This window comes from Rhinatrema bivittatum, chromosome 5 (genome assembly GCF_901001135.1).
Source record: "Rhinatrema bivittatum chromosome 5, aRhiBiv1.1, whole genome shotgun sequence".
Classification (NCBI taxonomy): domain Eukaryota; kingdom Metazoa; phylum Chordata; class Amphibia; order Gymnophiona; family Rhinatrematidae; genus Rhinatrema; species Rhinatrema bivittatum.
The window spans coordinates 223532434-223557642 of NC_042619.1; the positions used below are offsets into that span (position 1 = coordinate 223532434).

Consider the following 25209-nt stretch of genomic DNA (forward strand, 5'->3'; position numbering starts at 1 on the left):
GCAGGTCAGTGCAGCAAGGTTATTACCCGGAGCATGGATGCAGAGTGTTCTGCTGTACAGATTATATATTTTGCATCACGCAAAGATCAAAGTAAGCCAGTAAGTCTGCCCGCTGATATTGGGTTTGCCTTCTAGTTCACATCTGCCATGAGACCACCAAGGCCGAGCACAGAAAGCAGCCACAGCAGCCTGGGGCAAAAGAAAGAGAGCAAACCAAAGGTGTCCCACCTGGCCCAAGGCCGTCATATACCTCATACGATTCCCGAATTAACGGCGGTGGAACAAGAGGAATGGAAGCAGGTACCGTGTTCAGTGGAGTCAATACAAAAACATTTCAACTCTTCTAATAATAATTCTGTGTTTCCTTCCAGCGCCAGCCCTAGCCTTGACTGGAGTGTAACATAAAAGGAGGATTTACCATAGGTTTGTTTAAGAGCAGACACCAAGAAGTCAGCGTAGGAGTCGGCTTTGATTTAGAGAGCAGTGTCTGTCTGTATCATAGGGAGCGTAACCTTTGAAGGCATCTACAGCATTTTACACTCAGAAGTGTCCTTTTATAGATGCAGAGGTTTAAGTTTGGTGAAGATTTCTGTGCCAGCAGGGGTGGGTTGTGGGGGGGAAGGGGGCAGATGGTATCTGCCTTTTCTTCCAGCCCTGCAGTCACTGAGGTAGATAAAGTATTTTAACAGAGGGAGAAGGTTGTGATGGCATTTGATGCCATGGGTTGAAAATCTCTCTCTTAAAAATTGCACCCCCCCCCCCCCCCCTTGGCAGCTCTGATATTGAGAGGGACTACAGCCAGGGCTTAAACTGAGGGTGAATTGTGAGGAACACTGTTATCTCCTTGTCCCCATATAACAAAAATAACCTTCCTCTGTTAATATCTCAAAGGAGATGGCAGTGACTGTATCTCTGGGGTTTCCAAGCTTGGGGGAGGAAGGCACCACATGCGACTGTGGCCCTGGAGCTGGGGAAATGCTGACCGATGAGCTGCCAGGACTCGGGGCGCGCGAGTGGAGGAGTGAGAGGGGTCTCTGCAGGAATCTGGGAATGCCGGGAGGATTGCTGCAGGGGGATGTGGAGGCAGGGGCAGTTTCAGAAAAGGAACTCAGGAAGTGCAGAGCAGGGAAATGATCCAAGCCTGCGGAGGAAGGGGGAATCACAAATTGAGAGCTGAGCTGAGCCTGCCACAGTGAAGAAGGGAAGCCTGGCCTGCTGAGGAGGGGTGAGGAGCGATGGGTGAAGAGGAACCTGCTGGGAGTGGAGGGATGGAGGGGAGCGGAGAAGGACGGGGTGAGGGGTGAGGGGGAAACGGGAAACAGAGCAGGCCGGGGGGGGGGGGGGGAGTGTGCAGGGACTAGAGCAGGTAGAGGGGTATTAAATCCCCTGTCCCCATATATAAAAGCAAAGCATGCCATGCAGGAAGGGAGAGGAGAAAGAAGAGATGGGAGGAGAGGCATGAGAGAAAAAAGGGGGTTGAGAGAGAGAGTGGTGGGGATGAGAAGGGGTTGGTCAGAGGAATGACTGGTGGGACTTTGAGTGCTTCCCTAGCTTGTGTTTTGGGCCACATGAGTTTCTCTCATGTCTGCATTATCTGCTCCTCTCTGAACATTTAAATACAGACTGGCCAGTCACCTTCACAACCACTGCTTTTTTATTTTCTTTTTTTGGGGGGGGGGGGCCAGTAATTTGTTTTTTTAATTCAGCGCTCCCAATCATTTTCAAAAGATGGCTCCTATGCTTCTGTATGCACAGAGGGGGAGAGACGGTCCGGGGGTGGAGTCTGGGTGGGGGTTTGGGATTCAGCGCATACTTTTTGTACGTCGGTTCTCTCAGCCAAACTACGCACACCAAACAGCAGGAGTGATTGTGCGCGCGAGGACCAGACGGGATAATTTTCCAAGCAGACTTACGTGCGTAAGTGCAGAGCCCTCAGATAGCGGCTGGCTGGGGATTCCAACCCCACCCCATGTCCATGGATAGTTTTCAAAAGCTTTGAAAGGCCAGCTACATCCTCGCTTAGCCGACTAGATGCCTTTGGATGCCTCTTCCCATGTAGAGCACCATTTCTGAAGGCCTTTGCGCTGGTAAACGGGCCTTTCTGAACGCTGCCCTCCTCTGCCCGGTGCTAAAAATAGACGGGGGCTTCCACAGAGCATGTGTGGGTCGGGAGAGGGGAAGGGGGCATGCTTTCCAAAGTATGGGGCCGATGGCAATAAGACACACGTTGAAAACGGGCACTCGTATTGAGCACCCGTTTTCCTAACACGCACGCAGCCACATCCCCTGGGGGAACAATGCAGTATTTAAATGAGGGCCTGCATAAAGAAGGACTTGGTGTTGCATGTCCCGTCCGCGGTAGGCCCGCGACCGGGCCTACTCACCCCTTGCAGCTGTGGGCAGCCGCCTACGCCCCCTAGCACCTGCTGCCTCCTCGGCTGTTCCTGACTCCTCTGCGGACCTCCTTAGCTCCCGGCGGGACTCCCTGCGTGGCCCGCGGGGAGATGCCATCGTCCAGCCTCCTGCGGGCCTTGGCATAGGCGCGCATGCATGCACCTCTCGTACCTTTAAAGGGACCGCGGTGGGAAACTAGCCCGTGGCCCCGGATGATGACATCATCGGGCCCTGGTATATAAGACAGGGCCTGCCTCTAGTTCCTTGCCTTGGCAACAGGTCTCCATGTTTGTTCATGTGCTCGTTGCCCATTGTTCCTGGTTCCTGATCCTGACTTCATTCTTGGTTCCTGATCCTGACTCCGTTCTTGGTTCCTATTCCTGACCCGTAACTTGGTTCCTTCCTTGTCTCAATGGACTGACTCTTTTGGCTTTGACCCTCGCTACGTTGGACCATGCTCAGGATTGACCCTCTGGATTTGACCCTTACTATGTTGGACCACGCTCAGGATTGACCTCTGGCTTTGACGCTTGCTACGTTGGACTACGCTCAGGATTGACCCTCTGGCTTTGACCCTTGCTATGTTGGACCACGCTCAGGATTGACCTCTGGCTTTGACGCTTGCTACGTTGGACTACGCTCTGGACTGACCCTCTGGCTTTGACCCTTGCTCCGTTGGACTCTGTACCTTGTCTTGCCCAGCCACCTGCCCTGACTCCAGCCTGCCTTCGACATCTCCCTGGACTTGGCCTCTTAGGCTTTGGCCTTCTACCTGGGCGCCCTCTGTCTCTGCCCTGTTCCTTTTGGCGCCCGGGTCTCTGGAACTTTGTCTCATCTGAACCTATGCCGGTCACTTGATACCTCTGCTGGGCCTCGGCAATCCTTGCATCTCATCTACTGGGAGTCATCACACGGAGGCCCGCCTAAGCCCAGCCGGCCCCGGCACCCAAGGGCTCAACCTGCGGGGAACGAGGGCTGGTATTGGCGAAGTTCCAGTTGGCCTCGGTCTCCTAGTCAGCTCTGCCTCTCGATGGTGGGGACCTGTGGGGCTTGCCGTATTGGTTGCATCAACCCCACCTCAGGCCAAGGTCCACCACCAGCGCAACACTCGGTAGAGGAGAATTGTGCGTCAGGCGCCCACAATTGCAACAGGCGCTCAATTTGAGCGTCCGTTTTTATCCTACTTCTGGCCAAATTTGCTGAAGCACCCCTTGCTATGGGCTTCTAAATTGTACATCCAGAACTTTTTTTTTTTTTTTTAAATCAAGCCAATATACATTTATTTTCAACATTGCAAGCAGTAAATTTAAGTGTCACAATGATACTAAGTAGGAGGAACCACAGAGGACTGTATTTTTAAATTTCTCATGAGCCCTTGATTCACGGATTCACTTTATGCCACCTCCGGGTCTGGAGTTAAATTTGCCGCGTTAAAAAGTGTGCATGGGTACCCAGTGATTTTCTGCATCCGGGGGGGGGGATCGCAGGGGGAATAGCTAATAGCCTCAACCTCATGGAATTTAGATGTGATGAGCGCTACCGGCCTCGCATTTGTTTGGGCACACGTTTTGGGTGCTAATCTCCTTATTTGCTAGTCTAGCACATCCAAACCATGTGTCCAACAGTGTGGAAAACCTGTGCGGTAGGCTAGATGCACTTTATTGCAGTGGCCCCTATGTGCGCTCTTCTACACTCTCCCCACCCCTCCTGCCCTGCCTCAGCCGCCCACCCAGCCTATGTGGGCGCCTTTATCACGTGCACGCTGCCCTTTTTAAATTCTCAGGGAGGAGCTACCTGCGTCGTTAAATTGTTATAAATGAACAGCAAGAACCTGTGCTAAAAGTGCTTTGGAATCTCTGGAGCCTGCTCCTTGCGAGCCTACTGAAAAAAATAAAAAGCCGATCAGACTAAAATGTGGCTTTGTGCCGCGACGTCCCAGAGAGGGGGAATGCTGATAAGCGTCTTCCTTCCTTCCTTCCTGCTGTAAGGATGTTTCGTTAAAAAAAAAAAAAATGTGAACACTGTTGTGTTTCTGTTCATAGGTTATAAATATTCTTTGGAGCGACCCCAGGAAGCAGAATGGCTGCTCGCCAAACATCTTCCGGGGCGGCGGCTGCTACTTTGGGCCGGACGTGACCTCCAAGCTCCTGAAGAAGTACAACCTGAAGATGCTCATCCGCTCACACGAGTGCAAACACGAAGGGTACGAGCTGTGCCACGATGGAAAGGTAACAGCCACAAAATCTTATACCGGCGCACTGTCGCCTTTGTGTGTGTGTGTGTGTGTGGTCTGGCCCTTGCCTTCCTTCCGTTTATCAGCAATCGTTCGTTATCAGGGATGCAGGAGCATGCGAGAACGTTCTCCTGACTGTTGCAGAACACCTGCATGGGTTGAATTAGCCCTCTTTCTTTTCTAATTGTCTACAGAATTTCTTTGCAACAGGTGACATCTGAAAAACAGACCAAGGTGGTCTCCCAAGCTTGTCCAATAACATTTTTGGAAAATCCTTATCTTGATCCAGTGAAAGGTGTCACAACCTGCAAACGATTTATTTATTTATTATTTATGTATTATATTCCACAAGTTCTATTGGCTACTTTCAATGTGGATTACAATTGGTAGATACAGAATCATGATCATATACAATAATCCAGTTTCCTCATACAGCAACTAGGATTCTGCAGTACATGGCGGTCCTTCCACCCTGTGTCCTCCCAGCCAGGAGCCTGGCCTCCCCCCACCCCACCCCCCCAGTTGAATATTCAAGGTCATGGAAGAAAGAGCCTGGAATCCAGGGCTTATTTTGTAAACACAAACGAAGTGGAACGGGGAGAGGTGGGAGCAGGGGCAGGTGTGACCGGTGAGAGGTGCAAACTTCCTCTCTCCCCTGTACACACATTCGCGGACACACTCTCCACACCCTTCCTCCTCCTTATCCTATTGATCCTCCATCCCCAGCCCCCCTATTAGTGTTCAGCCCCCAGCCATTCTTCACTTGATGAGGGCTGAGCATTGCAGGGGGCTAGGGATGGGGGAAGAAGAGGAGGAGGTTAGAGCATGGGGACCCTTCGCTCTAACCTCCTCCTCCTCTCTGACCTAGGGATCCCCCTCCCATGAATCCCCTAATGGTCCTATGGCCTTCAATTCCTGGTAAGCCTTGAGTCCCTCTCTCCCCTGGAAAATGACCCTCTCCAGGAGCTCATCCCCTTCTAGCCCCTCCCCTCACTCACTTTCTCTGACCCTCCAATTGCCGCACTCACAGATTGATCACCTCGCTCACCCCCTCCCTCCAGTTCCCTAATTCGCTCTTCCTCCATCTCTTCCACATATCCCACAGCCCCTCCAATCTGTTTGCTCACTGTTTTCTTCCCCCTGTATCCCCTCGCTCACTCTTTCCTGCCCCCACTCTCCCTCCCTTTCTATCACTAACTCCTCCCTCCCACATTGCCTCATTCTTACCCCTTCCCCATTCCCCCAGTGTGATCACCAGGGGCAGAGACGATGGGGTCCAGGACACCAGTATACTATGCAGACCTGGGGTCAGTAAACCAGCAGACCAGCAGCAGCCGACAGGCATTCACCCCATATGTCTTCAGCCTTGGCTGCTCTCCCTCAGGGCCTCCTTTATTATGCTGGGAAATAGCACAGAAATCAAGGCCATGTGGCTATCCCCCATCGCCGCATAAGCAGCTCCAACATACTCTACTCTCCTTCCTCCAGGGGCTGGAGGGCCAGAAATGATCTGTGCCACCACCACCATCTCTACTCTGTGTCCTTGGAGGGGCCAGAACCGATTTACACTGCCAACTGTACTCTGCTTCTTTGGGTCCTGGAAAAAAAGGTGGCAGAACGCTGGGTTAAGCCCTAGGTAACACACAAGAAGGGGCTGAATTAACTCAGCCCAAGTTTGAAACTTGAGAGCAGCAGTGCCGTTCATCGAGGCTAGGGCTGAAGGCTTGACCGTTGGCACTAATGCAAGCAAGGTTCAAACTTGTGCTAATTTGACCTTTTCTTGTTCTGTTCTTTACCCTACAGTGCCTGCGTCGGCATCGTCCGCGGCCCTTCTGTTCCCCTACAGAACAGGAGAGGAGCTGGATCTCTTCTCAGTCTGTTCCAGGTTCAGCCCCTCCCCTCTTTTACCCAGCAGGCTCTATAGATGGAAGGGGCTAGAGCAGAACATCCCTGCAGCCATGCATATTAAATCTGAAAAGAAATGGTGGAACTGAATTCCAGCCTGTTCCCCTAGAAATTACGCCCTGTTGGAATCCAGTCCAGTACATGCAGTGTCAGATGCACTAAACAACATAGAGGAACCTATTGATGTGTCTAGCCCATAGCATGAAGTTTTTGAAAAAAACAAATCACAATAATCTATTCACCCCAAATCTTTTTGGCTTCTGAAGGGCAGACAGTGATAAAATGTAATCAAATAACAACTGCGATAAGTAAAACAGATATTCAGCAAAATCAGAAAATATTAGTCACAACCTAAAAAATATATTTGGAGCACGTAGGAAGCAGAGGAACTACCATAAATGCTCCATTATCACTCTCCAGTCCTCCCACAAACCATGTGTTCCCAGAACTGCGGGGCTATGAGGAACAATATATGGTGTTTTCATACTGCTGAGCTACATTAGCAAGCATGACTCACTCATGACATGAGATTACATGCTGCCCTATCTCTAGCGTACAACCAGCTGCATACATATTTCACTCACGACTTCTCAGGTGACTTTTCCATTTATAAATCCACACTCAGATTTTCCTATACAAACACATCACAAAACAAAATAATTAACAAAGGAACTAACACCACAAATTGAGCTAAAATGACGATAACCCTTTTGGGCCTGATTTTCAAAGTATGCTGGGTTTCTGGATGTAGAATTTGGCATCTATGCATGTAAGTAGTGTGTGCACGTGTGTATGCTATTTTGCAAACATTGGGGTTGATTCAAAAAGGAGCACGTGTGGTTCCTGGTGTGTGCACATGAATGCACCAATTTTATAACATGCCTAATCCTATCCCTAATCCTAATCCTATCCTTCCTACCTCTTCCCACCTCTTTCCCTTGCCTCCCCCAACCCCTAACCTAACCCTACCTATCCCTAATTTTTTTATTTTAATACTTACTGCTTCCCGGGAGCAGAAGTCATCTCCGTGCACCGGCCGGCTGCCAGCATGCACTTCCCTGGGACAGCGGCTAATGGCGCTGTCCAGGCCCACCCCTTTCGCAGGGCCCAGCACTTTGGCGCGTAATGAGGGTCCGTTCTAAAATGCCTGCAGCGCGCGCGAGGCCCGGCCACGCGCGTAACCCCCATTTTTTAAGCGTGGGGCCCTTTTAAAATCGGAGCGATGGTGAATACGTGCATAATTTGGTGTTTTGTGTAAATGTTAGCAGGGAGTATAAGGGGTGGTTTAGTGGTGTTTTAGGGCAGGATTCAGAAGTTCTTGTACAAATTGGCTAAGTGGTAGACGCACATACATTACCAAACTTGTCTGCACACTTTTACACCTGGTAATTAAGTCATGAAGTAAAATTGCACTTGTATTTTGTCTGCAGTTTTTGGGTGTTAGGTCTAGGTTAGGTGTGGGGGAATGGTCTGGGGGAACTAGTGGAGGTGTCAGCATACTAGGGGTTCAAAATATGCACATAATTATTTTCAGAAGCAGAATAAGTGCATGCTTTATGAAATACATTCCTCTGCGTATAATGCATGTTTTTTTATGCGAACATGTTACAATTATTACATGCATAAAACATGTGCATGTACTTTTAGAAAATGGGTAGAGAAAGTCACGTTTTTCTGCATTACAAATATGCGTGTGCACTGAAACATTCATGCTTTTTTTTTTGGGGGGGGGGTAGAAATATGTGGTATTTTTAACTGGACGGCATAAATCTCCATGGGTCCATTTATGCATGCATTTATATATTTATTTAACAATCATTTATATTCTGCGTAATCTAAAATATTCAAATGCGGATTAACATAAAATATGTAAACAGCACAATTAAAACTGCAACAAAACACCAGCGCATCCTCACCTTTGGCTGCCTCTACACATCTAAATCATTCTCTGGAAAAGCTATATAAAATAGTTCTGCTTTCAATAATTTTCTGAATTTCAAGTACTCAGAGTCACCCCTGATTGCCACTGGTAGACTATTCCACATGCCCAATCCAACAATAGAAAACTCCCTGGCTCTTGTTTTATGCATCCGATATTCTGATACTGACAGAACTGCTAGAAGCCCCTGACTTGAGGATCGCAATTCTCATTTATTTTATTTAAAACTTTTTATACACCGTTAAAGCAAATAAATTTGAACAAAATAGTTTACAATTATTTAAAAAATATCAAAATAACAAAATAAAATGAAATAATAAAAGTTAAAATAAACTAAGAACTTAAGATAGTAATAACAGTGAAATAAATAAAATAATAAAGTCTGAATAAAAATACACTGATAATCAATCAATATTAATATAAAAAAACAACTTTTGTATATTTTAGTTAATATTTACTTTACTAAAAACAAAACAGATAGAAAATAAAAGTAGTTAAATCTACTAAAGAAGAATAGTAGAAGAGGAATATCTTGCCTCTTATTCTATAGCTTTGAATGCTTCTTTAAACAGATGTGTTTTTAGTGATTTTTTTTAAATCTTTACTATTGGCACATAAGTGGAAATCTTATTTCTTAAGTTAGGCGGCGACTCATAAACCATTCTGTAAATCGTAGCTATTTAAACCATAGTCTGGGACTAATTAGCAACTAATGAAGCTTTTTCAAAAAAGGCTTAACAGAAGTCCCCCACGATAAACTGAATATAACCTGGGCTTCCTGCTTTCTGCACCAAGCTGTAAAACCTTCCACCTGTGCTCTTATCCTTCTCAGTTTTTCCTGGAAATGCTTGGCCAACATATCACTTGTTGGTCTAGCTCCCTCAAACTTTATTTCTTTTGGTGGCGATATCAGATCTTTCACCACCGAAAACAATTCCAAGGGCTTATTTAAAGCCTCACTAAAATTATCAGTATAATAGTTTCTTTTCCTAGTTTCCTATAATACTCTATACTCTTTCAAAATATCATTATCATTCTGTTTAGATAACATCCTGTCATCATCCGTTGCATCCTGGATTTTAAATGAACTAGTATAATTTTATTTTATCTGCTTCCCCAAGCATATCTGAAGCAAAATCAGGGAATGGTCAGACTAAGGAATCTCCATAACGGCTTCCACAGCAACCATAACCTTTGACCTCCATTCTTCTGAAATTAATACCAAATCTAAGGTTTGCCCTGCACTGGGAGTAGCACCGGTGATCAGCTGATCTAAGCCAGCTGCTCCCAAATGGCCCTTAAAGGACCGCACCATTGAAAGTGAGCCACATTCAAAATGCAAATTAAAATCCCCTGAAACAATTAACTTTTTGAATCTCAAATTTAGAGTAGTAATCATCGCCATTATGGCCTGCATTACCACAACTGACGCCCTCAGAGGGATATATAATAATCAGAAGATTCCTAACCGGTTCTTAACTAAACTCCCCTCACACTCTGGGGGGATATTCTAATTCCACTAAGTCATACCTAATACTCTCCCTAAGAATCACTAAAACAACCCCCCCCCCCCCCCCCGAACACCCGACTCCTACCAAAGAAAACATACCCAGGGGAGCATAAATTCTTTAAAATAACTGTATCTGAATCCTTATGCCAGGATTCAGTAACATAAAGCACATCCAACTTATGCTGCTCAAAAGTGCCAACACCTCAACATCTTTTATCCTTGCCGACTGTGCATTAATATATGCAAATTATAGCCAAACTTACTGGAACCCGTCCCGCACTACTACCTCTGTCAATATGTGGATAAGCCAGACATGCATATCTATCCCTCCTACTTCTGTGGCTCTGCCTCTTTAAATCCCCATACTTTCCGTGACCCACCACAGTTGAAATCCTAACCCCCTCCATCAAGCCATTCACACTTACACAAACTATTGAAAAATTGGGTTGTTTGTTTCTTTAATAAAAAATGCCCTCAAAATAAAAGTTTGTCCTCATCCGCTTTCTGCTGGCTGATGGATTGGTGATCTAACTTTCTGCTAGCTCAGACTACGTTAAATGGATTTACGTTTGATGTCCATGTGTGTGGCTTTTTGAGAGATTCTCTTATTTTATCACCATTGTAGGAGTTTCTGTGGTCTTACCTTGGAGATCTTTCTATGATACAATGTAGGGTTATAGTGGCTCCTTCAAGAGGATACCATTGGTTAGATCTCTGAGTCCAGATTAATTCACTTCTGAATTACCGGATTGTCTGTATTCTCCTTGTACATTGGCCAAGCCTGTCTTGTACACGAGACACAAGAGGTATCTGTGGACAATGCTGCTATGAAATAATTCACTTCTTCAGTGTGAGGTCAGGCTGAGGATGGCTTCCCAGATGGCAACTTTTCTCCCAGTCCTACGACCCCCTTGGAGAGTTTGTTCTGTTTTCTACAGTTTCCAAATATCAGGCCCTGGTATCCTAGAAGTGGTGAAGTGGAGAATTAATTATTTGTTGTGAAAAAAATACAAGGTGTTACAGAACCATCACTAGGGAGAATGGTGCCACTGGGAAAGGTTGTGGAAGGTAGCCTCCTGCTTGCCTGGCTCCTGTCCTGTCTTGTCCTACTGGGCAACTTTGGGTAATATTGGCCAGCTTGGGCAGGGAGCACATGTGTCTGGGGGGGTGGGGTACGAAGAATATACAGAAAGGAGGGCAGTGTGCCCCTCAGGCCACTCCCATTTCATTTAGTGCCAGCTCAGCTTGATGCCCCAGGTTTACCCTTGTCCACCTATAACATATATTGCTTGTGAAGGGAACAGGTCTTCTAAATGTGCAGTAATGCCATGCGTTAGAGAGAGAGCATGGCAAAGTGTACACAGGAGATGAGAACATTATCTCTTAGCTCAATATAAATAAGAAAGTACTTTTTAAACCATCAAATAAAGCTTTTTCTTGTCCCCTTTTCTCTATCGATTCCCATGGAGCAGTGCTGTTTAAGTGTTTTTGGCCATATTTGAACAAGACCAGGTGGCAAGGGCAAGTTATATTGACTTTTATTGATCCCGCAGTTTGCTCCTGCCCTAGCCCCAGCCCAGCTGGAACCGGGGTTGAAACCTGAAGTCATGAGCCTTCATCTGCAACCAGCTGGGGATTCCCTCCCTCACCTATTTTATATCTCCTCCCAACTTACCAAGTCCTGTCATCATCATTGCAGTGTCAGTCCTCAGCCAGGAGCCAGGCTCCTTCTGGAACCCGGAAATTCTGGTTGCTAGGTCTGGTCATGAGGTGTTGCTGTTGTGTGAATGCTGGAACTCCCTCCACTGCCTCTGAAGCATCACTTGCCCTGACCAGCTCAGGAAGCAGAGTCCTGGCATTGGGCTGGCCTGTTATTTTGACCTCCGGCTTACCTCCATTCTAATATCACTCACACTGCTGGTGTTTAACTTACTCTTTAGCTCTCTGTTCAATTTATACCCAGTGCACCCACGTCCTGATTCCTGCCTAATGCATCCTACCTCATATCTGTATCTCATATCTGCATGCATCCATTGCTTATGTACTCCATGTCTTGTTACTTTCCATAATCCGCCTTGGGCCTACCTTTAGGGAAATATCAAAAGCGTATAAGAAAAAAATAATTATACAAATAAATATTATTGCTGGGAGCAAATTCAGATCGTTTCTTTCATCCAACTTCCTGATGTTGATGCCACAAAAGTGACTTTAGATATCAGGAAAGGGATAATAAGGGTCACACATACTATAATGCAATACTGAGCAGCATTTGGCTTAAAAATCTGCACAAAGGCGGTTTTATTCTTGTTGTCTGAGATAGGTCAGGTCTCTAAGCCATGTATTTTAATCTAGAATAAAAAATAACCAGTAGCCATACGTTTTTCTATGTCCTAAATTTGGGTGAATTTACTTCCCGAGTAAAGATGTGAGTAAATCCCAAGAATTATTTGGGAAACGTTTCCGAGCTGTGCTGGCACTCTTCCAGCTGCCCTACTTCTGTGTTCCTCCCCTTTTCCCATTCTCTGCTCTCCCAGTCATTCCATCTTCTTATGCATCCATTTTCCCAGCCCCTGTCCTGGCTCACTCCTCAGATATTTCTCAGCAGCCTCTCCCTGCTCCTTCCTTCATGCCCTCCCCAGCTGCTCTACCATACAATTCTTGTATGTCCTTTCCTGTCATGTCGCCAAAAATAGCTTATTGTATGATGCCTTAGAGGAAAATGAGAAATAAATCCTAGCAATAATAATAATGATAAGAAAGGTATCAAACCAACCCCAGTTTTTAAAAATAAATTTCATTTGCATGAAAAAATGGAAAAGTGGACCTGGGAATGTCTCCTTTTTTTGTCAGCCACTATGAAAATGTCCTCTTCATTGCTGTTTTTTTCAGAATGAGAAAGGCTGATGAATTGGTTCTTGATTGTGGGTTACCGGGTTTTCATTAGATGGTGCCAGTAGAGGCAGCCATTGCTCCCCGTTGGTGGATGGTGTTGATGGTTTGGTTCCATTATTTTCTGCAGTGCCCTGGGCTGCATTTCATCCTGGCTCAGAGCAATGTTTCTTTTCCGTTATTAGGTTGTTACTATTTTTTCTGCCTCTAACTACTACGAAGAGGGCAGCAACCGAGGTGCTTACCTTAAACTGAGGCCGGACCTGGTGCCTCGATTTGTCCAGTACCAAGTCAGTAAAAGCACGCGCAAACTTACTCTCCATCAGAGGTGAGAAACAGCGCCGTGATGGGACCACTGAAAAAGGCTGACATGGCCACCCTCCACAGCCTGGCATGAAATGGAAAAGTAGGAGATCCTTTTTGCAAAGTGGCTGCTGAAATAATTATTTTCAGGGTCTAATATCTCTGACACATACCAGCTAGCAGCTATAGGTCATTTTACATTTCAGGGTACATTTTTTGTAGGGCGCCTAACGGCAAAGGCACGCACACATGCCTTTAAACCCACACAAAATAAGCCAATTTTAAAATACAAGGGATCGGTGCACCTTGGGTTTGGTTTTCCAGTTGCTGTACGGCCAGACATATGCATGGGCCTTTACCTATTTTAAAATGGTGGGGATAAGTTAGGCACGTTTGCAGCATGCCCATAGTCTGCAGAGTTTTTGAAAAGTTAAATGCACGAGTGCAGATTACAAGCCCCTGAAACGCCCCCTCGCATGCCTCTTATTGTGCTGCCAGAAAACTGCGAGTTATGAAAGTATAGATGTACTCAGAGGAAGCTAAAAATCCTTCCCCACATATGGCTGATTCACCTGGATTAATGCTATTTTTACCTATGTAAATGGCACACAACTCCATGAAAAATTCCCCTATTTTGTTATCTTGGTTTGAGGCAACCAAGCATCAGATGTGTTTAATTCAAGGTGGGCAGTCTTCTCAATTGATTCAGAATTTCCATGCTCTAATTAACTAGAGTTATCTTCTTTCATGCATTAAACTTTCACCATGATATTGTTCTTGTCCCTGAATAAAACACTTACTTTTTTCAGATAAGTAGATTGTGGTTTATTCTTCTAAGACCCTGAAGCACCCGTTTATCCTAGACCAGCTCATGAATTCTAGACGTCCATTGCTGAATAATTTTTTATATTACTCACTATACTGAGGGCATGAGCAATCTAGTCTCTACTTATGGTGTTGTGGGCTTGCCCCTGTTTTGAGGACAACTCTGAAAGGGTTTTAGCTGGATGAGATAATCCAAAGAGCTGCCCATTTAGTTCCCGCCTCGTTTAGAAATTGCCCAGGGCTGAGTGGCATTCCGCAGTGAATATGGTGGTGCAGTTCAGCCGCGAGCCACGGGTGCCAGCAAGAGAGCTTCTTGCCTCTCTCCTGCTGGTAGGGAGGGGACTCCCAGGAATCATAAGTGCTGATTCTGGAGGGACCATGGGTGAGATGGGCGTCTGGAGGTTTGGACATGGAGATCATGGAGGGGGAGGGGATTGAAAGTTCAAAAGTGTGTGTGGGGGAGGGGCATGTGTCCTAGTTTCATGTTGTACCACTGGTGGGGGAGGGGGTTAACGTTTTAGATAAGATCGGGCAGGAGGGATGGGGGATTGGTAGTTGCTGATTGGGTGGGAAGGAAAGGTGGGTATCTTTTTTTTCAAAGCCGCTGGGCAGCTAGATAGCAAGGAACATTTTGTCCAGCTGAGATGTTTTAGGATAATATTCAATCACAACCTAGCCGGCTAAAAATAACCAGATATCTTAACTGCTCAATGGCTTTTTAAAAATTGCATCATTTGTGCCTTTGAAGAGATGCTTAGAAAATATTATCCTAGTTCTTCAGGCTGTTGTCACTCCTCACTCTTTCTTTCAAATACAGATAGAATTAAACATTTCTGAGGCCAATATTCAAAAACCTGAAAAACGGATAACTTATCCCTTTAAAGGTAGCTGGACAAGTTGTCCAGATGTTCAGTGGGATAAACGTCTCACTGAAGATCTCTGATTAAAGTTATTGGCTGACTTTAGCTGGATAGCTTTTAAATTAATGTAGCTGGTTACCTGGCGGTGGCCTTTTAAAAACATAACATGCAGTGCAGGCATGGGAGCCCGATTCCACACCCCCCCCCCCCCCCCCCCCCAGTTTTTAAAAATTGCCCTGCCTGGCTGATCCCCTCCCCCTCCTCCAGCCCCTCAAACCCCCTCCAAGTATTTATTAGAAGTGAAATGTGATGGGTCGGCACCAGGCTCCCTCCACCACTCCCCCCCCCCTAATCCTCCCTGATCAGGCGAACTGTTTATTCAAAGCTCTCCCTTCCCCGTCCCCCTACACTACCCCCCCCCCCCCTGCATACCTTAGTACCTTTCCTAACCCGTGTCTGTGCCAGAATCGTGAGCACGCGGCGATCCCGGCCGCTTCCCTCGTTGCTTTGATAGCGGCACTGGAAGTGTAAAGCTATCGGCGAGGCGTGGCTGTCAGACTTCCTCTGAAACCTTCCCAGGTAACGTTAGATCCCATTCCAGGGCACGGATGGAGAGAGTCCATAAACCCACTAGGCTAATTCCTAACCTGGTTGTTGGCTGGATACGTTTCTTGGCTAACCTCCCCCCGCCCTCTCCCATAAAGCCCCCATAATGCCTTTTACATATTTGACTAATTTTTAGCCAGGATAAGTGCAGAGGATATTGAAAACTCTGCATTTAGCCGGATAACTTGTGAGTCAAATGGCTAAATGCCTTTGAATATTGGCTTCTCTTGTTCTTATTTTGCTGTTCCTGAAGAAAGTTGAGCTGTCTAGTTATATTCCAAAATAATTACGAGGGAGTCCGGTTCCCAGCGAATAAGGAGCTGAAATCCGTAGGGAGCAGGAAAAGAGAACTGGGTCCTTCTGAGCGTTCACACGAGGACGGGGCTTTTGTGTTTACTTTTTTGTCCGCAGAGTAAGCGTGGCCGAAGAATCTGCCTTGAGGTCGCTGCGAGAGAAGCTCTACGCGCACAGATCCGAACTCCTGGCGGCTTTCAGGAAGTACGACCAGAAGCAGACAGGTACTAACGTTGCGCCGTCGTCCACCGCTGCCCGGGTGAACCAGGCGGCTCCGGTCCTCTGGGGCCGCAAACAGGCCTCCCCCCGGTTTTTCCTCACCACTGGGGCAGGCCAAGCAACCAAAGTCACTTATCAAATGTCACGCACCTGTACCCTGACGCTAGATGTCATGAAAACAAGCAGTTCCTCAAGGGCTGGAATTGCCATAAACTTTCTTCTCTCTTCATCCTCCCTCCCTCCCTCCCTCCCTCCCTTGCTGTTGCTTTGAAGCAGCATTAGCACCCCGCTCACTCAGGCACTCTGTGGCTGAAAGCTGAGTGGGACCTGTAGTGCTTTCTGAGGTCGCTGGCTAAGTGATCCCAGCTAATTCTGCCACGCCCACAGTTCTGAAAATCAGTCATGCAGTTCTTTTTCAAATAATATTTGAAGATCCGGCGGAAAGATGGCCACAGGATATCTCTTTGATTTTTGCTGTTTGCAGCCACGCCTCTTCCTTCTGTCTCTCCCTACTAAGCTAATGAGGAAGGGTGAGGAAAGAGATCTAGGGATAACGTAGATACAGCGGGCAGAGGCGTGCCAGACCCAGGCAGGGAAAGAAAATGAATTAAAAATGAAAGAAAACAATTTCTGAGGAAGATAAAAAAAAAAAAAAAAAAGACATTTTTGGATAATCTCCAGGAGGTACCGTTGCTTTAATTCCACACAGAAGATTCAGTGGCACTTTATGCTGTGACCCTGTTTACACCATAAGGACAATGTGTGCTGTTTCATTGCTGCATAATCACCTTTGGAAGGACTGCAGATTTCCTTAACCGTACAGTTTTCCGCTCTGTACAACACCAAACCTGAGACCCATCACAGAATGCTTAAATGTCCAAACACCTCACCTAGCAGAAGGCACTGCCGAGTGCCTTCCCGTGCCCTTGAAATAGCTTGGATTTGATAGGGGGTGTGGGGGGGTGGAAGAGGACGAGAACTGGAGAAGGCCGGTAAATCAAGAAAGCTGCATAAGCCCCGGTGTTACCGGCATCCCGCTTCTGCAGTAGCGACTTGGGGCCTGATTCAGCAAGGCTCACATCTGGTTCTGTGCCGATGAGGAAAGACCAGACTTGGTGAATCAGGCCCTTGCTGTAGAGAGAACAGCAGGTAACTTCCAACAGTGCGCCCTGCCGGAACCAGTTTCTAAAGCAGAGGTTCTTAACCCCAGTCCTCAGGACCCACTGGATCGGGTTTTCAGGATAAGCACGATGACTGCCCTCAAGATACCTCTGCGTACAATGGATGCAAATCTATCTCTTGCACATTCATTGCGCTACTCCGAAAACCAGACTGGCTGGTTGAGAACTGGGATTGAAAAAGCACTGCACCGGAGGCCTGCAGCTTTCTGAACGCTGATCCTCGCGACCCTCAGTGCCATCGGGTTTTCAGGATATCCATGATGAACATTCGTAAGCTATATTTGCATATATTTGAAGTAAGATCCAGGTTGCTTTAAATATCTTGGAGAGCCTGGAACACAGACCTGGAGGTGGATCCCAGACACCAAAATCTGGTGACACCCCTCCCCCCGCCCACCCCCCTGCTGCAAGGTGTGGTACACGTGGGGTACAGTGTGACTATGCTCAGCTTGTTTCAGTATTCAAGTCACCTGATTGGTATTACTTGTACTTGGCTTGCATTTATTTTCTGGAGGAAATTTTTTGCAGGGTAAAGGGAATAAATATTGCATCTTCTGAAGGTAATTTTGTACATCACGCATAAATTAGCCAACAAAACCATGTGCAAGCTACACCAGTTTTCAAAGTGAAATTCCTTGCACAGGACAGCTTTGAAAAGAATTCCCTTCAAATTCACCCGGACACAATTACACGCGGCGATCACTCAATTTCCCTGAAAATGGACCCAAAGATTTTGAGAGCCCAAAGGTGTGCGCCTAAGTCCAGACCTCTCCCCAACTCCACCCCCGGGAGCACCTCTGCTCTGGTCCAGTAAGGAGGACGCCTGTGTGTAGGTTTACCCACATATCGGCCGGACTGTTTTCCAAAGGGGTAAAGCACTCTTTTAAATGCCCTTGAAAATGACTCTCCCTGTGTGCATCTGCCGAGGCACTAAGTGTCTAACAGGCCGATACAGTACAGTGCACTCCACCAGACACGCGTTTTCGATGAGCTAGCTTTACCCCTTATTCAGTAAGGGGTAATAGCGCGCCGAAAATGCACGTCCAACCCCCCTGAAACTAATAGCGCCCGCAACATGCAAATGCATGTTGATGGCCCTATTAGTTATTCCCACGCAATTCAGAAAGTAAAATGTGCAGCCAAGCCGCACGTACTACTTTCAGAAATTAGCGCCTGCCCAAAGGTAGGCGTTAATTTTTCTCGGCACCGGGAAAGTGTACAGAAAAGCAGTAAAAACTGCTTTTCTGTACATCCTCCGACTTAATATAATGGCAATATTATGTCGGAGGTCCCAAAAGTTACAAATAGTTAAAAATTTTAAAAAAAAATTTGAAATGGGCTCGCGGGTTGAAAACCGGACGCTCAATTTTGCCGGCAACCAGGTTCCGAACCCGTGGCTGACAGCAGGTTTGAGAACCGACGCCGGCAAAATTGAGCGTCGGCTGTCAAACATGCTGACAGCCGCCGCTCCTGTCCAAGAAGAGGCGCTAGGGACGCACTAGCGCTAGTCCCTAGCGCCTCTTTTTTATTTAAATAAAATAATTTACTGAATCGCGCACACAAGAGAATGGCCTGTGCGCTCGCCCGCTCTCCTGCGATTTTTACTGTATCGGCCCGAAAGTGATGATAAGTTAGAAAGTGCAGCACAGGATGGGGTTCGTGTCCCGCAGGGTCTGTAATCGCACAGCCGTCTACCTTCCAGGGCGAATTTCCTGTGCTGAGTGGGCCGTGGCGGTGGAATCCGTTCTGCACCTGGATCTCCCCTGGAGGACGTTGCGCTCCCGCCTGGTACGGCTCGCCTCTGACGGGAGCGTCGAATATCTCTCCTGCTTTGAAGACCTGAAAATGGAACAACCCATAAAACAAGTAAGAACAAATAAGTAAATAAACAGCTAAAAATAAGGTGGGTGGCTCTCCACTGATAAATATACCTTAGTGCCGGGGTGGATGGGCAAGGGCGTACAGGTTAGAGGTAAACAGAAGAAGAGAACCAGGAGCAATTACTTCCCATGACTGCATGTGGGGTAAAACTAGATTTTAGTGTACACCTTGAGTGCAAATATAGATTGATAAAGTTTAATGAAACTGGGGGAGTATGGATCAGATTCAGTATTCAGAGAGCACAAAGGCATGAGTGGAATATGAAGTTTGTTATATTGTAATACTATATGGGAGCACTTTGAAATATTTATCAGTTTTTGCTGTTTGAGTTCTCCTTCTGAAAACAAAATTTGCTACGGATATTCAGGGTGGGGTGGGGGATAGGGAGTTTAGAAGCTGAGGGGACTGGCACCGGGGAATCAGGCCACTGGCATTGAGCCGATGTTGACGGCTGGGTGTCGTCGTCATCTGCAGTCTCCTCAGTTCGGTTCCGAGTGGACGGGCGCCCGGATCACAGAGCACCAGCGCGGTTGGCCCTAACTGGCACCTTGTTGGCAGTCTCAGGGGAAAGGTCAGTGAGGGAATGAGAAGAGATATCAGATTCCACTCTTACTCAGACTCTGATGGCGTTTTTCTGTATTAATAGGGCAGTTTCTTCCTGTTCCTAGCTCAGTCGGAGCCAGGGGCTGGGAGCCTTCCTTCTGGTCAACCTTGGGATTTTTTTTTTCCGTTTTACATCCCTCGCCCCCCCCCCCCCCAGCATGTCTGGTCTGGTTATTTCTACTAACTGTCCTGGACAAGGGGCCCTGGATCCGGCCGCCACCCTTGAGGAATGACCACAATTCCTTTCTCTCCTCTGCAGCATCCCCAGCCGTCCCGGGGGAGTGGAAAATCCAACTTGGGAATTAAACCAGGGGCTATGCGCATGGCGCCGCACCACGCTTGCCACCTGCACCACCAGGCCAGCCCTGTAATGACTGTTTTTATGGTAGCCTCATGGTGACAGAGTAAATAAAGACTGGTATGGCCCAGTAGCAATTTAGTTTTCCGCTAATTCCGTGGGTAGACATGAAACGGCAACCACAAAAAAAAGGTGGGTTTACAAGTTGTTTCCATCGCTGGGTGGCCAGGAGATTAGACGGATTCAGAAGGATTTCTGACATCCTTCGGGCATCCCAGGCAGGACTGCTGCAAGGGGTGGGCAACTGCCCTGGGCGCCAAGCTGGGGGGAAGAGAGGGAGCCACGCTGCAACACTGGAGCCTGAAACCAGCCCTTGCTCAGGCACTGCCCTAATCCCTGGGTGGCTGAATAATTCTGAACAGGCCACACTATCCAGATCCTCAGGATAGATCCTGGACTCACTGGTACTAATCCTGTCCTCAACAACAACAACAAAAAATGTTTATTTTTACATCAAGTGCCATATTTATATACTCCCGAAGAGTTTCTCAAGTCTTATCATTTGCGAACAATATTAACTGCAAAAACAAATATATCGCAATCCTTAATTGATCACATACATTTTACATTTTCTTTACTTATTTTAGAAACACTGTTTTTAAATAAATAATGTATTTGGCATATTGGAACTCTCAACCCCCAACCTTCCTCCCCCAAAAATTCGTCATTGTGGATGACTCAGGGGATTGGCACAGAGTTACAGAGCCTTTCATCTTTAGAACATCAATTCAGATCCAGCAGTGGCAAAAGCCAGTATCATCTGAAAGCCATCCAAGCAGTTGATGGTCTCGGTTCAGCTCTCAGTTGCCAACTTTCCACCGAGATCTGAACTGAGACCTTCAAGGAAGTGCTGGATGCAAATATGGTGGTAACAGAATTTCAACAAGCATGGACCTAACACAGAGGATCCCTCGTAGCAGCTGGAAGGTAACGAAGTCTGGGTGTAACCTGCACAGAGCGGCGGTCACAGCCTTGAACAGCAGTGCTATGATCCCACTGGATCTAGGAGAAAGCACTGGGGGTAACCTGCACGGAGCGGCGGTCACAGGCTTGAACAGCAGTGCTATGATCCCACTGGATCTAGGAGAAAGCACTGGGGGTAACCTGCACGGGGCAGCGGTCACAGCCCTCAACAGCAGTACTATGATCCCACTGGATCTAGGAGAAAGCACTGGGGGTAACCTGCACGGAGCTGCCGTCACAGCCTTAAACAGCAGTGCTATGAACCCACTGGATCTAGGAGAAAGCACTGGGGGTAACCTGCACGGAGTGGCGGTCACAACCCTAAACAGCAGTGCTATGAACCCACTGGATCTAGGAGAAAGCACTGGGGGTAACCTGCACGGAGCAGCCGTCACAGCCCTAAATAGCAGTGCCATGAACCCACTGGATCTAGGAGAAAACACTGGGGGTAACCTGCATAGAGTAGCAGTTACAACCACAAAAGGTGTGGTACAACTCTGAGAGATGGGGTGAAGCACAGGGGGAAAGGGAACGAGGGTGTCTGGTTCCATATGGCAATTTATATACACCCCTTATCTGAAATGGACAAATTGCTACTGGCCATCTCCTGAACGAAACTGGTGGCCCAGTCAGTTTTATGGATGGCTTTGGTCGACTGCTTGCTATATTTTTGGCACCACACAGCTTCTTATTCTTTCACAGCTCTGTTACCTGGTTAGACTGAGCTTACGGTTTAGGAACAAATGTGTCCAGTTATTTTTCCCCACCTAGTGACATCATTAATGTGACTGATCTTTCAGCCGCTTTCCAGTGACTGTAACTCAGAAGTGGGCACAAGTGAGATCTGTGTGGGAAGCAAGGACAGGAGGAATACAATAATAAAATATACTTGAGAACAGGTATCCAAAACTGACTCTTAGGGAGGGATTTATCATGTGCTCCAGTGCAGAAATAGCTCCAGATGATGACGTCCCCATTGGAAGGTGAAAGAAACCCAATAGGAAACCGAGGTTTGCTGATCATGCACCTGGATTCTGGTCGCACACCCACTAATTTAGTATGGAGGGGCCTGGCAGAGGAAAGCAGAGAGCAGTCTGGGGCAAGATCTGGAAACATGAGTGCAACAAGAAGAAAGAGAGAGTCAGAGAGAACCGATGCACCAGATGTAATAAATCAACCTTCATCTCTGTCAAAGAAGAAGGCATCCGATGATGATGAATAGCCTTGTATTTTCTTTTTTTTTTTTTCACTGTAAATTATTTTAATTAAACCATATACAAAGTTACATGACAGGGTAAATACATAAAAGCATAAAACATTGTTTGAGAAAACATTCAGCAATATTTCCATGAAAGAGCAGTCAGTCAGATGTAGAGGACCTCCTACAGTAAGAAGAGTAAAGACATCCATTTATCCTCTCTTCAGACTCTGTATGTTTGCTTTTCTTCCTATCTAATTACAGAAAGAGTTATTTATAGACTCTCTTGGAAATCTCAATGCAATTTAAGGCTGGGAAAAAAATGGCTACCAGTCAGTGCACATCTAGGAGAATAATTTGTGCTCCCCTGAAGCTTTCAGAAATGGAGACCACATCTTAGGAATGTTCTGGGGCTTGTCTCGTGCATAAAAAGTAATTAGTTGCATGCTGAACACCTTCCCCACTAATTGAAACCAATCATTGATTGGCAGTTTAAGCTGGGGCTTCCAATGTTGCGCCCTATGTAGCTTAGCTGATATTCATAGGCGGGTAACTAAGGAGGGACCACCACCTCCAGGGGTGGACTGACCATTCACGCAGGAGGGGCAGTGCCCGAGGACCCACAGCACTCTCCCCTAGCCTTGTATGGGTGGTTAGGGGCCAGTAGGGATGGCGGCCAATGACCTTTATTACCCAGATTAATGTTGGTCCCAGTGCGATGCCCCCAGGCAAACCTCGTGCATATGCATAAGGGACATCGTCCGAGGGCACTGGGGGCACCGATGAAAACCAGACGATGCCATGCCAAAAAAATGGCTGGCGAGCGGTCAATGACCGGTGAGCACCGAGGGACGCCGCTACCGGGAATTGACCTCACAGAAGGCAAAAATCTTACTGCGCCGCTTGCTAACTAAAACCGGGAGGAATGGAAAGGGACCCGGCGTGGGAAAAGAATGTTTTCCAAGAGAAAAAGAGCACAAGCTCCACAACCGTGAGATGATAGCTCTGCCGGAAAAAAAAAATGAAAGAGTAAAGAGGCTCCAAAGAGTTTACATCTGGAAATCTTTTGACTCAAAGAAAGGATTTTGTGCCAGAAATGTTTTTATCCCTGGACATGTCCACCACATCTGAATAAAGGAACCCACTCCAACATGTTAGATGTGCAGCCTTACTAGGGTATCGTACCATTGCTACAGTATAAAATCTTACGCTCACGTTTTCCTGTTTCAAACACAAATTGAGTTTCCTTCAGTCATCTTCCATACAATCAGCTCCCATTCTTCTGTAACTAAGTCCTTGGAGCAAATATCTCTGTACCTCTCCCACAAAAGTGAATGGGCAGGGAAACTGCTGAGGTCAAACTGCCCAACCCTCTGCACTGTAATAATTCCCCCTTTGGTGCTTCTACCTCCGTATACTTGCAACCAGTTTCATGTGGCTCACAGTCTGATGGTTAATATTTGAAAGCTAATTATCTGCTCCCAAAGAACAGTGGTCAAGAAATGTTTTAGTAAATGCTTTTCACTGAGACTGTCTCTTAATTCTCTAATCAATATTTTTTTATATATAATTGTAGGTTCGGCCAAGCTTGGCGGAAACCGTGTACAGATATAAAACTGACCTTAAGATAATATTTAACATAATTGACAAGGACCACTCAGGTAGAGTAATTTCAGGGTTACAGCCCTCCCTCCCTCTTCTTGCACAGTTTGTTTGCTGTTTTTGTGATTAGCATAAAGGTTTTCAAGTTATTTGCTGCACTGTTTCCTCAGCCACTCCAAAGATTTGCATTTTAGTAGAATTCGCTGGTCTGAAATGTGATGATTTTAAGAGGAATTTTGAAAAAGAATGCGCCTGAGGATGTGAAATATCCAGTGGCTCTCGCTCTGATCTCCACAATTATTTATTTATTTATTTAAAATCTTGTCTATACCGTCGTTAAGCGGGTGCCATCACAACGGTTCACAATAGGGCACATAACTGTATGTTGTATAAAGTGTCTAGAATTCTAACAATTAAACAGGTGCCATCAAAATACTGTAACATAGTTTCATAATAAATATTATTTGGTGGGTGTTATAAGTCATGTCCAGTTTTCTCTGTCTCAGCTATAAGATAAAGTACTACTTAATTCTAGTTCTTTGTTGTTTAAAAAATAAAAAGGAAAGGAATTAGAATATAAAAATGAGAAACATACACATTGAGAAAAAAAGGTGTGTGTGTGGGCGTTTGCTTGACCGCTACCAACATTTCCCTGGGTTCTACTCTCCATGCTCTTTGTGGTCTGCTTGCTTAAATAGCCATGTTTTTAAACTTTTTCTGAATGTTTTGATGTCTCTTTCCAATCTGATTTCTAAAGGCATATTGTTCCATATTGGGGGTCCTGCTAGGGATAGGGCCCTATCCCTTACTTGTGTTAATCTGGCCATCTTGACTGAGGGAATAGTTAGCAGTGCTTTGTTTGCTGATCTCAGATTTCTGTGGTGGGTATGTAAGCGGAGGGCTGTGTTCAGTCACTTTGCTTTTTCGTCGTGTATTAATTTATGTATGGTGCATAAAGTCTTGTATTGTATTCTTTGTTCAGTGGGTAACCAGTGTAGTTCTATTAAAGTTTCGGTGATGTGGTCTTTTTTACTTTTACCAGTTAAAATTCTTGCAGCTGTGTTTTGTAGTATCTGTAGTGTTCTTATTGTGGTGTATGGTAGGCCCAGTAGGAGGGCATTACAGTAGTCAGTGCTGGAAAAAATTAAGGCTTGTAATACTGAGCGGAGGTTGGTAGGCGTTAGTAGTGGTTTTAGTCTTCTAAGAGTCATAAGTTTGGCGTATCCTTCTCTTACTTTTTGAGATATGTGTTGTTTCATATTTAGTTCTGAGTATCTGAGTCTTGATTCTTTTACTTCCTTGTATCCTCCTGTTCACTTTTCATCCTGTTGTTGGAATAAAAGGTGAACACATTTAATAATAACCTCTCTCCCTCACTCCGCCCTTGAGCTCACCTGAGGGTACAGCCCCTCCGTAGGCACAGGCACAGTTCCATCAGTCCCCCGT

The 25209-nt window shown here is 46.3% G+C and overlaps 1 protein-coding gene across 6 annotated transcripts in view; it reads left to right on the forward strand.

Annotated features, from left to right (window-relative positions):
• The window catches only part of PPEF1 (protein phosphatase with EF-hand domain 1), a 106260-nt gene that overhangs the window by 75988 nt on the left and 5063 nt on the right, over positions 1–25209 (forward strand). For all 6 annotated transcript variants that reach the window (XM_029603345.1, XM_029603344.1, XM_029603342.1 and 3 more), the window contains exons 11-16: positions 136–300; positions 4437–4622; positions 13056–13198; positions 15876–15982; positions 18861–19024; positions 23738–23822. In XM_029603345.1, the coding sequence (XP_029459205.1) occupies positions 136–300; positions 4437–4622; positions 13056–13198; positions 15876–15982; positions 18861–19024; positions 23738–23822 (850 nt within the window). The remainder of the gene's footprint in view (positions 1–135; positions 301–4436; positions 4623–13055; positions 13199–15875; positions 15983–18860; positions 19025–23737; positions 23823–25209) is intronic.